Source organism: Coturnix japonica, chromosome 17 (genome assembly GCF_054131305.1).
Source record: "Coturnix japonica strain WE chromosome 17, WE-NBRP24, whole genome shotgun sequence".
Classification (NCBI taxonomy): Eukaryota; Metazoa; Chordata; class Aves; order Galliformes; family Phasianidae; genus Coturnix; species Coturnix japonica.
In genome coordinates, this window is record NC_140679.1 from 14,458,177 (window position 1) to 14,473,130 (window position 14,954).

Sequence of the window (14,954 nt, forward strand, 5' to 3'; positions counted from 1 at the left end):
GATGGTGAGCAAGAAGCTTGACCACACCTGGGCAGCAGTGGTGAAAGCAACATCAGGTGAGATGTCCTGTGGTGTTCTGCCACCAGGCTCAGTGCACGCACACTCATTTGCACAAGCAGAGACACTGCTTACAATGCAGAAATGCCCCACTCCTGCATCTCAGCTCCCCATGGTTTGAGCAACCCAGCAGGGGCTGGCTCTGATGGGGCTGATCCCACATCTCCCTGGTGCTGGGGCAGTGCTGGGCTCCATGCCTGCACTCTGGGCTCGTGCACAGAGCACTTCAGAGCCAGCTGCCCCCACATCACCCCACAGATGCACACTTCCTTCCCTTGAACTCTCCGTGGGAGCACACCCCACCCACTGGGGGCAAAGGGGGCAAGAATAAGAGGTTGTTTGTGCAGGCTTCAGGCACGATAAGTAACGTTCCCCTGGAGCTGCCCTGCTGCTGCTGGTTCCCGTTCATAATAATGACATGTGAGACAGTTTAGGAGAGCAAGTCTGCGTCTGCCCTTGATGCCAATGCTTTTAAGGGTTCAGTGTGCTGCCCTACTCCCAGGCACCATCTGCAACACTCTAAGCCAGGGTTGCTTTTAGCTTCTCAATCAATTGCATTCAATTAAAGTGATAACGTGAGCTTTGGGTTGGAGAGTGATTACTTATCCCTTAATCAGCAAATCCTGCCCGGGTGGGGCAGGGTGGTGTGCACCCAACGCAGTGTGGGTTTGGTGCAGATGTGCTCCAGTTGGGAGAGCATTGGCCTGTAGCTGTGACCATGGGGCATCCTGAGGACATTTGCAACCCTGCTTTGGGGCTGAGGATGGACTCTTTGCTGTTGGGCTGTTGCCCAGCAGCAGCAGTGCTCTGCCCAGCTGGGGATGCTCAGTACTGCCTGCAGAGATGGCTTTGCTTTGGGAGGCAGGGGTGGGTTTATTTAAAGCACTCTCTTTTTTACCCTGTCCCTTGTGGTGTTTTTCAGTGGGAGATGCTGCCAACGGCCACCCCGACACATCTGGGCTCAACGTGTTAGAGGGGCTGCGGGCAGCCTGCCTGAGCAGAGCCGGCTCCACGGCCGCGGGATGCGCGGTGCTGCAAGGGATCTCAGCCATCAATAAACATCAGTGTCAAAAAGGACAGGAAAAGGTTATTTATCACAAAGCAGGCCAAGGAACAGGAATGCAGCAGGGGTGATGTGGGCTCTGGCCACCCCGCTGGGCCCATGTCCGGTGGCAGCTCGGGGTCAGAGCCGCCAGCCCAGCACTCTGCATCCCTATGGCTCTCCTGGGGCTGGGCTGTGTGCTGTGCCACCAGCCAGGACAGCAGCCTGATGTTTCTCTTACTTCCTCCGGTGTAATCGGGGTGCTGGAGGAGTGACAGACTCCTTGGAGCAAACCAGACTTGGGGGTGGGGGGATGGAGGATTCAAAGCAAGAGCTGCTGCCCCACAGCACTCAGCGTGGCTCTGGGAGCTGTTGGTTCTGAGGGCAGAAAGCTGCAGGAATGGGGTGTTAGTGTGTGGATGTGTGTAATGTGATGGAGGCTCAAAAAAGGTTCTGCAATGCAGGGGATGGGTGCTGGTGCCACTCCTGCTGCTGCTCCCTTCCAGAGCATATCCTGCACTGAGGTCTCAGGGATGCTGTGAGAACAACCCTGGCATAACAGAGAGGTTCTGCAGCCTCCCCCCACCACCCCACATCACCTTCACCTGATTAGAGCCTCGGAACAAACCTGCTAATGCCTTTCCCAAGCTCTCGCCCCCACACTTTTACCTTATAAATCACTGTAATTAAAGTGTTTGGAAAATGCTCCAGGAGCCCAGACAAGCATCCCCACATGCTCCACACCCAGCTCAGCAAGCCCAACTTCCTGCTGTGCCCGCCCCGGGCTGCATCCCTTCCCTTCCCTCCCAATGCCCGGCGGCACAGAGAGGTGACAGTTCCCAGTCTGCTCCTGCCCGATGCTCTTGGGATGGGTAGGACACTGTCACAGCTTCCCCATCAGCTGCAACACGCAGGTACCACTCCCAGCCCATCCTGAACCGAAGTGTGAGGAGCTGTGCTTCTGTCTCACACAGGAGGGTCCCTGGGGGTTGCAGGAGTTGCCGCTGCTCAGCGTCCATGGAACGTGAATCTTTGACAGCGAGCCCCCGCAGTGCAGATCAAAGTCATTGTGCAAGAGGAAGAGGCGAAGAGAAGAAATAAGGCAGAGAGCCATGGGGAGCATTCAGCCCTGGGAAACCCGTGGGGCAGTTTGCTGACCTCGACTGGTGCTCCTGACCCCAGGGCAGAGCACAATGTCCCAGGGCTGTTCACTCGCTGAGCCCACCTGCAGTGCACTGGCCATGCAGGGCTGCATGCACAGCTGGGCCATTAAAGTTCCTCTGTTCTCATGTCCGTTCCTCTTGCCTTTTTGGAGCAGCAATATCTTTTGCTCTCTCCCCCTGTGCACCTGTTGCTGGTGGCCGTGCCCCACAGCCCCTTACATCCCCATAGGCACTCCCAGCCTTAACACACTGCTTCAGGTCCCTGCCTGGGAGCACATCCCTGGCTGTGCTCACCTGGAACCACTGTGCCCATGCCAGGGAGCTCTGAGTCACCCAGACTTTCCTGTTCTGTTCCCAAGGGCTCCACTGCCAGCACTGGGATGCTGCAGGCTCCCATAACACGCAGCTCTGCCTCTTGCTGCTGCTTTCCCCTTTGTAACAGGAAGGTTCAGCAGCCTTGCTTGCTGTGCAGGCAGAGCAGCCCCTGCTTGTGCACTGTGTGTTTTTCACCTTTAAATGAAAGCAACCCAACTGTCTGAAGTTGCCTTCTGACTCTTCCCTTCTCGCCAAGAAATGATTGACGCATGGAATGGAGCAGTGGGTGCAGAGGAATTTGGCTGCAGCCCAGCCCTGAAATGCACAAAGGACACTGCTGATCCCGCTCAGGTTTTTGGAGCACCCTGGGAACAGGCTGTCCCACGCGGGGTGGTGGCTCTGCCTGTGGCAGGATCTCACCCTTGGGATGGGGCAGTGGCTGTGTTTGGGGAGGAGGAGGTTTGCAGGGGCTGCAGGATAAGCTGAGGACATCCAGCTTCTGCCAGTGCCTTTCTGGCCTTTTTCCACCATTGTTTTGTAATGTAGAAAATCTTGACCATGGCTGCAAATATCACATACCTGCATGTTCTGTGTATGTGAGTGCATGAAGCCACACAACCAGGGCTTTTTGTCATTGCCTGGATATGAACCCCCCCCTCCTTGGCAAGCACTGACCAGACCTGTACAGAGCCAGCACCCATCTCTGCACTCCTGACACCCACATGTGCTCAGAGGGGCACTAGTGACAGAGTGCCTTCCTGGACAGCAGTGTGCATCACTCATCCCTAGGAGCTCCCCATCTCCTACAGATGGTAAGAGCAATTTGTGAGGCTTCCATAGACTTATAAAATATCATCATGAAAGGTTGACATCAGTACCTGAGCAGAAAAGATTGGTTCTATTAACCAGAGACTTTTGAGTCCTGTTTCCTCTTCCTTGTGCCTATTACCCATAGGAGTACAGCAGCCATTTCTTAGCATGTGCAGTAAAATCAAGCCCCCAGCTCTTGGAGGATGTGTTGGTTTCTCGCAATGTGTTGCATCTGACGGTGGTGCTGACGCAGGACAAGGCAGCCTGCCTGCTGCTGGATGCCTGGCACATTCCTTCAGATAATGCCAAATGAGCAGCATTATCCTGAGAGCAGAGCAGCCTGAACCTTGTTTGTATGGCCATGGCAAGTGTGGGCTGGAATACAGCTCGGGCCATTATCATGTAATGAACACAACAATTACTCTGTAAGGGGGAGAAAGGGTTAGGGCCAGATAGAGCCTTAAGAATAAAGGCTTGTTTGGGAGAATTATTCACTGGGTCCCTGCTGTAGGTGGACGGCAGCAGATTAGAAGGAAACATTATCTCTCAGGGCAAGTTCAGAAGGACGAATGAAGCCAAACTGGCACGGGCTGAGAGTCTCAATACATTATTCTCTCTGCTCTACAAATCTGTGAGAACAAAGTGCTCAGTGTAAATGCTCACCAGGGCCTTTTCTTCCCCTGCAGGACCACGAAAGTTCAGCATGAGACGAAGGGCCACGTGTTGGCTATTAGTCCACTACAAAGAGCGTTTGAGACTAGAATTTAGAGGCTCATAAAAACATTATTGTCTGCATCCTGGGACATTTGTTTGCTGGGGCAACACGGGGCTGAAAATATGTGACCCCATGCAGCTGTGTGCCTCACCATGCTGGTCTCACAGTGGGTACCTAAAGGCCACATCAGGCCAGATCCACGTCCCCAGTGGGAACACCTGGCCTGGACCCACAGCACCTCTGCAAGGAAGCAAAGAGCTCTGCCCTATGCCTGTGAAGTAACCACAGCTGGTGCTCTGGGGCTCAGTTCTGTCCTCTCAGGAGGTAGGGGTGGATTTTTGTCCCACTGAGAACTTGGCCTGGTGGCATTTGTAGGGGCAGGACATTGCACCTTGCCTGCAGGCTTTCCATGCCATGTGGAGCCAGGCACAGGACACTCATGGCACCCTGCAGCTGATGCTCCTGGCTGGAGTTTGGGTGTTCACCAGGCCAGGGAGGATGTTTATGCCCAAGTGAGAATGGTAAGGACTGGAGAGGTCCTTCCGTGACATGATTTTACTGGTGGCATCATTCCCTCTGTGCTTCTCTGCCATCACTGCAGCTCAGAGTGGTGAAGCTCAGTGCACAGCCTCATGGACCATCTGTGCAGAGGGGATGAGGACTGGGCAGGACCGTATCAGGAATATCCCAGGACAGTTTCATGTGGTCCAGGACCAGCTGCATCCCCTGCATGGGTTTAGTCCTATACACGATGCTAACTCCAACTGCACTGCAAGGAGGAATGCCAGCTTTCAGAGGGCTTAAAGAAAATGGAATATATTATCCACTCACAAAGTCAGCGTAAATATTAAAGAGGCTGCAAGGGGAAATGTCTCTGGTGATGTCTTCCTCAGGCATGGGGGGAGAAAATCTGTCTGAGGGCTCTATTGAGGGGCATGGCCAAAAGACAGAGGGAAGCAATGCTTTGAACTCGTTCAAAGCCACAGGTCAGTGCCTTCCTGGGACTGCTGCTGCCCACCTCCCCTCGGAGCCAGCAGAAAGGTCACTGCAGCAAACCCACCACTTCAATAAAAGAAAACGGATCCCAAAGAGAACTGCTTGAGAATGAAAGGCATCAAACGGGAAGATGGATGTGGCATGGCTGGGGGCAGGGGATGTGGGGAGAGCAAGAGCATCATCCTATCACTGCAGGAGGGCTTCAGCAGTGTGAGATGTACTGGGGATGAGCTGAGCTCCGTGCTGGGCTTGGGGTCTCCTGGGTGCTCCTGCAGTGGGTGGGAAGAGGGGGGTCAGAGGAGAAGCTGTGATTGATGGAGGTGAGCAAACAGTGTGCAGTGTTATGTAACACGGCTCTGTTGAAACCACACAAGAAAAGTCACCCCGCGCCAATAAATCAGGCGGCGGCCACGGAGGAGCAGATGTGAATCACACCTTGCTTCATATGCCCTGCAGTGTTTTCACTTATTGTTCCAGTTTTAAAGATTAATGGCACTCAGAGATCTGTATTATCTACGCTTCCATTCCGTACTCGTTATCAAAAGGGCTCCTTTCAGCACAATTAGTGCAGATCAAGTTTTCCAAGTGAAGGAATGTCCTGCAGCTGTCACCCACCTTCTGCACACCCTGACCCCATGGCAGGGACAGGGGTAATCTACAGGGTGACCCCCACCAGGACACACAGAGTTGCACCAGGGCAACGAGGCAACTCAGAACTGCAGGAATTCCCATTTCTGTCTTTAAATGGGAGAAGAAAAGACGTTCACATCCCTCCCTGTAGCATTAGGTGGAGTGAGGCCGGGTGTTGGTATCTGCCAGCCCAATCAGGGCTGCAGAAACCTGTGAGACCATGCCATGGGTGCTACAGCAGACAGCTTGCTGTTTGGGGCCAGGGCTCTCCCACCTGGCTTACCAGGGATGCCAGACCATGGTTAGGACTGTGTGTGTACCAAGGGGCAGCTTGCAATGCACTGAGGGCTGGGGGTGTGGGTGTGAGTCTCTTCCCTTCTCATCTGCAGAGGCCCAGGGAGAGCAGTGTTGAGCTCCCTGCTACATGAGATCAAGCTGTGATCACTTCTATCATGAAGATAAACTGGCCATTGTTGCCAAAAATAAATGTTAGTGTTCCAAATCCACACTTCAATAGCACCAGCTCATTAGAGATGCATATCATTTGGCTCCAGTCCCACACCTTCCAGCTCGTTATAAATATGCAGTTGCTGCTGGCTCTACCCCAATCATCTCTGCAATCAGAGCTTTTAATTAGGTTAATTAAATTGTATCAAACCTCGCAGGGACGCAGTTCACTGATGCTGATGAGGCAGCCAAAACAGACCTTAACTCTAGCTCTAATGATGGCCCTGCTGCAGCTAATGACAATGCATAATAAATTAGAGCTTCCCTAGAAAGGTGCACCAGGGCTTGTGCTTCGGTAAATGATGATCTATATGCACTAACTTACTGTTTCAGTCCTTGGTATGCCAAGCTAGGGATGTCTGGGAATATGCTTTCACCAAATAATGGGCTCCTTCCCCAGAGCTCACCTTCCTGCTCTCGAGGCACCATAAAGCTGCTGGGATAGAAGCCCAGCAAATATTTGCTGTTTTCAACTTGGCCTGTTCTGATGATGCTCATCTCCCAGCAGAGGCAGCAGCAGGTATTTATTTGGCCAAAACCCTCTGTAACTGAATTTGGGGGGGAAATGTATGCAGGTGTTGGGGATAATCCTCATGCTTGGGGGGGGAGGAGCAGTCGTGTCCTGGTGGGCTGGGAGTCTGTGGAGGAGAGCTGGAGGCCAGCTGTGCAGAGCAGCAATTAGTGCCTCCTGATTTACATCCTGCTCTTTCAACTCCCTGCTGTGCTGAGAAGTGAGGAGCTCTGCCACCCTTTTCTCTTCAGTGCCCTTGGGCTGCTCACCTTGGCTGAACCCCATGTGAAGACAATGGGATCTGGAAGATGGCTGTGTCCTTACATCACAACCACGGGGAGCAATGGGACCCTGGAGAAGAGCTCCCCCAGCACCTGGGTATGAGGTAGGTGATGCTGTGCTGACTGGTGGGTGCTGGGGTGGGATCTCCTTGCTGATGGCACACACAGTGTGAGGATACCAGGATCTGATCCAAACAGATCCAGGTATGCTGGCTTCTGGTTCTGAGTGGGGCAAGGTGTCCTGCTCTGCTGCTTTCCAGGCCGGTTTGGAACCCAAAAACAAGGTCTGGAAGAAGCAGTTCTCAAAGCTGAAGGGCTGGTTGATGGTGGCCCTCCTGCTGCTAACAAACCGTTACAGTTGCCTAGAGATAATCCTACAAGTGTTTTAATGTAGCCTGCTATTAACTTTTATAGACAGCCATTACCAATTGAGTTCTTCAGCTTGAACAAGGAATTACATGAAATTATTAAATGGCACAATATTACTCTGAGTCACCTGAAACCTGAGCTGAATCTGTGGGGTATTTTGATATCTGTATCTTGCAAGCTGCAGGGAATCTCCTTGCTAAAGAACCTGTTGGTTCAGCCTTTGATACTGTAATTATTGCAGACAGAAAATTGCTGCAGGCAGTCCTGGTCCTGTGGGGATCCCACCAGTGGGGCCCTTCAGATCTCACACTGTGGTTGGGTGGGCAGTGGGTTCGTGTCTGGGGTTGGCTCCCCCCAGGCTCTTGCAGAAGGATTTCATTGCTTGGGGTGAGGGCTTGAGGCATCAACAAGGGCGAGGTCTGGGGGATGAGCTGCAGGGAGGGGTTTGGTTCCTTGTAGGGATAGGGCTGCCTGCTGGCATGCATAGCTGTCCTGCAACCCTCATCACAAAGGATGTTTTTGCTTCAATCTCTCAAAGAGGGTTTTCCAGAACCTCCTAGAAAACTTGATTTCTAGCCCAGATTTGTTCCTGGGCAGCTCCTGTGCACTTTTGTTAGCGCCAGCTCTTCTCCCTGCCATCAACACATACATGCTGCTTGCTTCCCAAGGCACTTGTGCTGCCTTTATCTCGCTCGGCTGAAGGAGCAGGGCCTCAGTTCTGTCTGTAAGGCTCCCTGCTGCCTTTCTGCATCTGAGCAGTTCTTTCATCTATCCCACTGGGAATTCATCTTACTTAAGTCTGGATGACCTGTTTGTCTTTGGTGAGACCTCCCTGGTCTCCCAGCAGAAAGTAGCTGAGAAGAGGTACTGCTTTTACTCTGTGAGTCCCATACAGAGAGCACAGGGCTGTTGTCCCCTTCAAAAGCTCCTAACACTTATATGCAGGCTGAGGGCAGCACCAGGAGGGATGCATCTACTGCACCCACCTTACGATCTTCCACAGTGAGCAGCACTGACAGTTCAAAGCCTCACAGCGACCCACTGCATCCCATAATATCTCACCCCTTAACCAGAGAGCAGACTCTCTTCCAGGGATCGGTCATTTGCATCCATTGCAGCATTCGATCTAGCAGAGGGGTGAGAGGCACTGAGCACCAACCCATGGGCTCTTGTTAAGGTTGTTGCCCTCAGCTCCTTCCTGTCTTCCCCATCCTCTTCAGCAACTCTCAATGTAGGTAAAATACTTATGTGAGTCCAGACAGTGTGTTGGGACCTTGATGTGCTTCTCCAACACAATTAAAAGCTTCTAGAAACCTAAGTGTCATTTACAGCTTGCTTTTTTTTCTAGCGTGCTTTTCATCCCCCTTTTTACACGTCTCTGTTAAGCTTTCAAAGTCCAGATATTACATCCTCAGGTTCAGTTAAAGATCTCTGTCGAATAAGCTAAGCCTGCACTTACTGCAGCCTTGAAGACGAGAAACCTTGCTATAAGAGAAGGGCTGTTCTGCTGCTCCCCCCGCAGTCCGGCCGTGCGCTGCTGCTGCCCTCTGCCGGCCCCGACCCCCCCAGCGATGGGGACGCGTGTTTCCTATCGGGAAAGAGAGATTTCAGAGCTTTATTCTTCCACCCGTTCTTTCGATGGGAGATTTCCGTTAGGCTGTTAATAGTGAATCAGCGAAACTTCTTGTTTCACGTGGAAAAGTCTTAGCTGCTTTTAAGGGCGAAGCACGACCCTTCCCTTCACGTTTCCCAGAGGAGAAAAAGAAATACTGCTGAGTTCATGCTAGATTTGGAACTTTTGCAATGGCAGAAATAAGAGCCAAAGCTGCACTTCAGCACCTTAAACAAGTCGTGTTTGGGCCTATATGGGAAAACTGAGTGGGATGGGTTTAGGAAGAGCATCTTTTTTTCCTATTATTTTTTTTTAACCATCTTGGCATAAGCATATGCTTACTATTGGCAGATTTATTCCAAGCAAAGAGATAAGAAAAGGAATGTTTACGCCCAGGCTCTCCTACTTGCCTGAACTGCTCCAGGATACTCAGCAATATGTCTTTATTGTTCTCAGTTGAAACCCCCTCCCAGCTACCAACATTGCAAGCAGCAAAACATAAACAGCACAAACTTTTGTCCTACATTTGGCTTTTGGATCGCCTGTCCGTGTATGTGAATCTGTTATTGCCTCTCTGTTCGCACCTGATAGTCACGCTGGCAATTTGGTTACGTGGGCACTGCTGTGTTGTAAGGCACTGGGGTAAAATAAGCACAGCTACACCTACATGTGTGCTCTTCTCTGCTATAGAAAGTGTTTTCTCTGTTCTGTAGAGTGAAACATTCCTCTGCTTCCAGTGCCATTCCAGAAGAGTCTTTGCTAAGGCTGCATTGTAAAATTCAGGTGCCATCGTTAGCTGATGTCTTTCACCTTCCAAATGTCAAAGCAAAATACTTTGTGCAAGTGGATAAAGCAGAAGAGTTTCCTCTGCAGGGCAAAAATAGGGATCAGAAAGATCGTAATTCAACTTTAACCTGCTTGAAACTTAGCTAAGAACTGCTCTGAAGTTTGATGGTTTGGGTGCTGTGGCAGTCCAAGATCTTAAGACAGAAACTGTTCCAGCATTTGTTACTTTGTGTGCTGTGTGCATCTCCCAGTCTTTATTCTGACCTTGACTTCACAAGGATGGTTTATGGTGTGTATTACTAGGACAGACAGGCACCTCTTGTGGCTTCCCACTGTAAATACCAAGAGAACAAACTCTTTGATTTATTAATCAATTAATTAGATAAAAATATATTTATGGCTCCTGCAGGCTCGTGGTAATTTGTTTTAACCAAGTGTTAGACTGTGATGAAAAGCAAATGGATCCTTTGCCATAAGGAAAATCCTCTTTCTAAACAAAGGCTGTAGCTGTAGTTATTCAATGGAACAGTCAACGTTTCCGCTGAAACTTGAATCTGTAAATAGCTGGGTTGTTTACAGTCTCCTTCTTCACCTTCACTTTATGAGTTTTGTCCTGAAGAAGGGGAGAAAAAGAGAAACAATTTGATCTGCAGTCATTTAAGGTTAAAAAAACATACATTATGAAGCCCCACTCTGGAGGTGACAAAGCAATAGTGAAAAAATGGTCACTTTAGATTGGAATTACATTTCCATCTGTTCTTTCTGTCTTTAGTTTGTCAGGCAGAATCTGCTGTGTTCAAAAGCACCAGTGAGTGCAAACGCCCATTGAGAGAGTTCTCTTTTGGTCACTGGGTTAAGAACTTGGAACCAACAGAACCATTTCCTTCCCTCTGTTATGTTTTAGTATTGGAGAGGGATGACAACATTTTATATATGATCGTGGGCTCAACAGTTGAGTCTTTGTTGTTGTTGACATGATAGAGTTGGATTAGCAGATATAAATTCAGTCATGTCACAGTCCGAATGCTTCCCAGTATCATCTTGCTTTCTCCATGTTAAAGATTACGTTCCCAGGTAACTCCTGAAAACAAGTCAGGTTAAAACAAGAGCAAAGAAACTCATACACAGACAACCAGACCTTAACAACCTTAACAAAACAGCTCCAGAGAAACAAGAGTCAGAGCTCTCACCAAAAGATCTTTACGTGTCTGGATTTTCTGTGCAATAACAAACATGCTCTTTTCTCGCTCAATGCGCTGCTTCAGGAGGTCGTACTGATTCTTCCTTTGCTGGTCTAATTTCTGGAAGGGGAAAAGAAAAGAAGCATTTTTAAGAGCGAGGAACAAGACACTACAGTTCCCAGCTGACCTATTCCGAGCTACTTGGACCTCACAAACATTTCTGACATTTCAATCATATTAAAGAATGCTGCTTCAGTATTGTGGTTGGATTCCAGAGAACCGTTTAATATCTTGATTTATTTTCAGACTAGTTTTCCAGTTAGGTCTTAAATCTAAGCAAGTATGAAGACTAAGGAGATTAAAACTAAAGGAAGAAAAGGAAGCAAATAAAAACCACCATATGTTTTTTAGATGAGCTGCTGTGCGACCTCATTTTGTAAGCAGTCGGAGTTTCAGTTTTACAGCTCCTATTAATTTGAATGTCGAGTGTAAAAGAAAATTGAACTTTGTAAGGAAAACTCAGAAATGCCTTTTTTTCCCACTTTGGATAAACAAGAGATCAATTCCTGAAGTGCAGCAAAAACTGCATAGAGCCTTCCCAAAACGTAACTTGTTTGGTCATGTTTACCCATCAGGAGCTGATGGTTTTCCCAGCATAAAAAGGTGTTAGTGCAGGTGTGAGAGAAGTAATTAAATTAAGGAGAACAGATCCAAACATGCTTATAATGTGACTCAGACATTTAGAGAGAGAAAACTCGTCCAACTGCTTTACTGACAAGCCAAACCAAAAGCTGGCAAGATGGAAGAGACCGGAGGGTGTTTGTTATCTGACATCTGGTTCAGAAAACAACAGGTTACAAATTTACCACATGGCAGTTTAAGACAAGTTTATTTTTACCTTACACATACTGGCTTTAGCTTATAGAACTGCCCAATATCTAAACTAATTACGAGGTGTTTCCAGTATTAAAGCCAAGTTTAGCTACTTTTAGGACAGAGTGCTGTAATATTAAAACATCAGCATCAAAGTCTGTTGTGCAAGTAACTTGTCCTGAAGAATTCTTACTTCTGCTAGAGTGCTGTTACTGTTGGTAAATACAGGACAAGCAAACTTTATAAATGACTTTAATAGAAACATTTGGTTCAGGGATGCAGAGTTTCCTTACAGAAGTCAAGGAATCATCCTCATCAGGTATGTACCACTTCTTTATTACCCAAACTTCACAGCTCTTGGTTTATAATCCACAGTGGACTGAGACACAACCAAACAAGTTCTTCACATTGGTCCAGAAGATTTGACTGCAGTCTCCAGGTAAGTGATGACTAAGTGACATCCACTACTGCCTTGTGTCATCAAGAAAAATTCCAAGACAACAGAACAACTTAGTTCTCCTATACAACGGTCCAATGAACACTTCTCATTGCTTGCTATATCTATTTAAAAAGTAAAACATTAAAAACAAGCTACCTTTAAATGGGCAGGATCAGTAGCTCCTTTCAGTGTCTCTTTCTGCAGCGTTGCAATGGTTGGTCGGTTGTAGACTCTGTCTACTAACTCTGGAACAGTATTCAGATGAGTTGCTATATCAAACTCTCGAACTATAAATTAACAAAAAGAATTGAAAAGATTTTAGGAATAAACTCATGCAGACTTCTTAAACTTACATCCAGCAAACCTTTCAAACATGTAGCTTATGTACAGCCAGCAGCAGAGAGACCCAGCTAAATAGCTCCTGTAGAACTGAGGTCTTATCTGTTAATCAAAACAGATTTCCAGAGCTCCTGAAATAAAACCTTCTTTTACAGTAGCAGCATAAAGCAAGCACAATACTGCCTTATGGATTTTACACAGGGAAAACATGTCTGGCAAAACCTATTTAAATCTTACCTTCTTTCTTAGTATCAAAAAAGAACGTGTGCTTGTTGGGCTGCTTCCCCTCAACATCCAGCAGATGGAGCTCTGACTTCAGCCTTTCAATTTTCTGCAGGAAAGATCAGGTTAGTAGTTTTGCCAAACATCTCTAACAAGGGGGAGTGATGCTTCTTTGAAGGGAATTCCTGTTTGCGCCTTGAGCTTATGAGTATCTGAACTCTTCCTTTTTAACATTATAAAATGCATCTAGTTTGTGTCCTATCTTCAAGTCCTTTTCAAGTCAAGGTAACCCACTTCAGTACCAGTGTTAATATTGTTAACACGTATGTGTTTAACATCTGAAATGTACATAAAGGTTTGCTGTGCTTTCTGACAATGTACAACATTGTCTTTAGCAGCTTTATGTAGGCCCCATATAAAGAATTCAGCTGACGCTTCCATCTTTAATCAGGTTTCACTAAATACAGACGATATTGAAGATGTAAACAGAACAATTCTAGGCAAAGGGGGAAACAGTAACAAGAAAATGAAGTGCATTACCTTGGCTTCTGCCACTCTTTTCATTTCCACATACTTAAGATCCTGTGTCTTCATCAGTTTCATCTGCTCAGGGGTCACTTCATCCTTTGGCTGCTTAATTACGTGAACTCCATCCTAAAAACAGAGTGCAGTGTGCAGATGCAGCTCTTGGTACAGAGTTCTATGGGGCCTGATTTAAATTAAATAAAGGCAGAACCTCTTTGTCTGTTACATCTCATTTTCTTCAAAGACTGCAATGGGCACCAAGTCCAGTCTGTTGGTTTATTAACTAATTCTTAAGTAAGAAACATGAACTAACTTTAAATAAGTGTGACTTGGTGTAGCACTGTCATCCTACTTTAAGGCAATCTGCTTCCTCACCTTGAGCTGTGTACGGATCATTTTGAAGTAGAACTCATCAGGGTTCTTGTCCAGAGCTTTCTTCTGAAGAGCTCGGAGGGCATTCTGCTTCTTGTGATAGTCCCTGGGAGGAAGGTAGAGCAGAATGAAGTTCCCTTGAGCCCACATTCCCTTATGGAAGGCACAATGATGCAGAGCTGCCATGTGCTGGACTGCTTCTCGGAAAGGGTAGTTAGGCATTATAATGCACTGCCCAGGGAGGTGGTGGAGTCACTGACCATGGGAGTGTTCAAGAAACGTCTGGATGTTGTGTTGATGAATATGATTTAGCTGGGAAGTATTTGAGAATGGTTGGACTAGATGATCTTGTAGGTCTTTTCCAACCTTGATAATTCTGTGTGATTCTGCTTAGTTTGGTACCAATCTGAGTGATCACAGAATGGCTTAGGCTGGAAAGGACCCCAAGGACCACCAAGTTCCAACTCCCTGCCATAGTCAGGACCACCAGCCTCTAAATGTGGCACTATAACAGGTCACCCAGGGCTCCATCCAACCTGGTCTTGAGCACCCGCAGGGATGGGACATCCACATCCCCTCTAAGGCTTCCTGTTCCAGCACCTCCCCACTCCCACTGTAAAGAACATCCAATTTAAACCTTTCCCTCCTCAAACTTAAAACCACTCCCCCTTATCCTATCACCGTCTACCCAAGCTAAAAGTAGACTTTCATAACCCCCTTTTAACTACTTGCAGGCTGCAATGGGGTCTCCCTGCAGCTTCCAGGCTGAACAAACCCAGCTCCCTCAGTCTATCCTTGCAGGGTAGGGGTGTTCCAACCTTCTTCTCATACCCACGCTCCCCTCCATCATCTCTCCCACATTAATAAAGCCGTTTAGCCCGACTCACTGTGCCCTCAGCCGATAATCCTGCTTCTTCTCCAGCAGCCCCAGCTTCTTCCTAGAGGCAGGCTGTGGGGACAGGCAAGGAAGATGTTAATGAGGCCAAGGCCCCAAACTCGCAGTGAAGACCCTCAATCCCCCCGTGAGACCCCGCTGCCCCTCACCCACCTGTCCCCGCTCTCGGTGCTGCCGCTGCCTCGACTTAGCGGCCTTCCTAAAGGCGGCCGACATGATGACGGCCCGCTCCTTTACAGCACCGCGTGTGGATCACCGACACCACTAGGCCGCAGCGGGGCGTGCCTATGGACTGCCCTGCCTCCCAACGACCC

At 48.5% G+C, this 14,954-nt stretch overlaps 1 protein-coding gene across 1 annotated transcript; it reads right to left on the reverse strand.

The window, feature by feature from the left end:
• Positions 1–10,127: 10,127 nt before the first annotated feature.
• UTP11 (UTP11 small subunit processome component) lies at positions 10,128–14,906 on the reverse strand. Its single transcript, XM_015883662.3, has 8 exons — positions 14,794–14,906; positions 14,633–14,694; positions 13,749–13,851; positions 13,389–13,502; positions 12,864–12,957; positions 12,444–12,574; positions 10,985–11,095; positions 10,128–10,407 (listed from the first exon to the last, which is right to left on the reverse strand). Exons 1-8 carry the CDS (start codon positions 14,854–14,856, stop codon positions 10,324–10,326), a joined length of 762 nt encoding a protein of 253 aa, XP_015739148.2. The 5' UTR covers positions 14,857–14,906; the 3' UTR covers positions 10,128–10,323.
• Between the last annotated feature and the right edge of the window lie 48 nt (positions 14,907–14,954).

Bases quoted from the DNA above. Each gene is read 5' to 3' on its own strand.
- UTP11 (XM_015883662.3), bottom strand. From the start codon at position 14,856: ATGTCGGCCGCCTTTAGGAAGGCCGCTAAGTCGAGGCAGCGGCAGCAC. The intron at 12,575-12,863 runs GTAAGATTTAAA...GTTAATTTATAG, and splicing joins TTTTGATACTAAGAAAGAAG to TTCGAGAGTTTGATATAGCA. The intron at 11,096-12,443 runs GTAGCTTGTTTT...TTCCCCTTCCAG, and splicing joins CTGATCCTGCCCATTTAAAG to AAATTAGACCAGCAAAGGAA.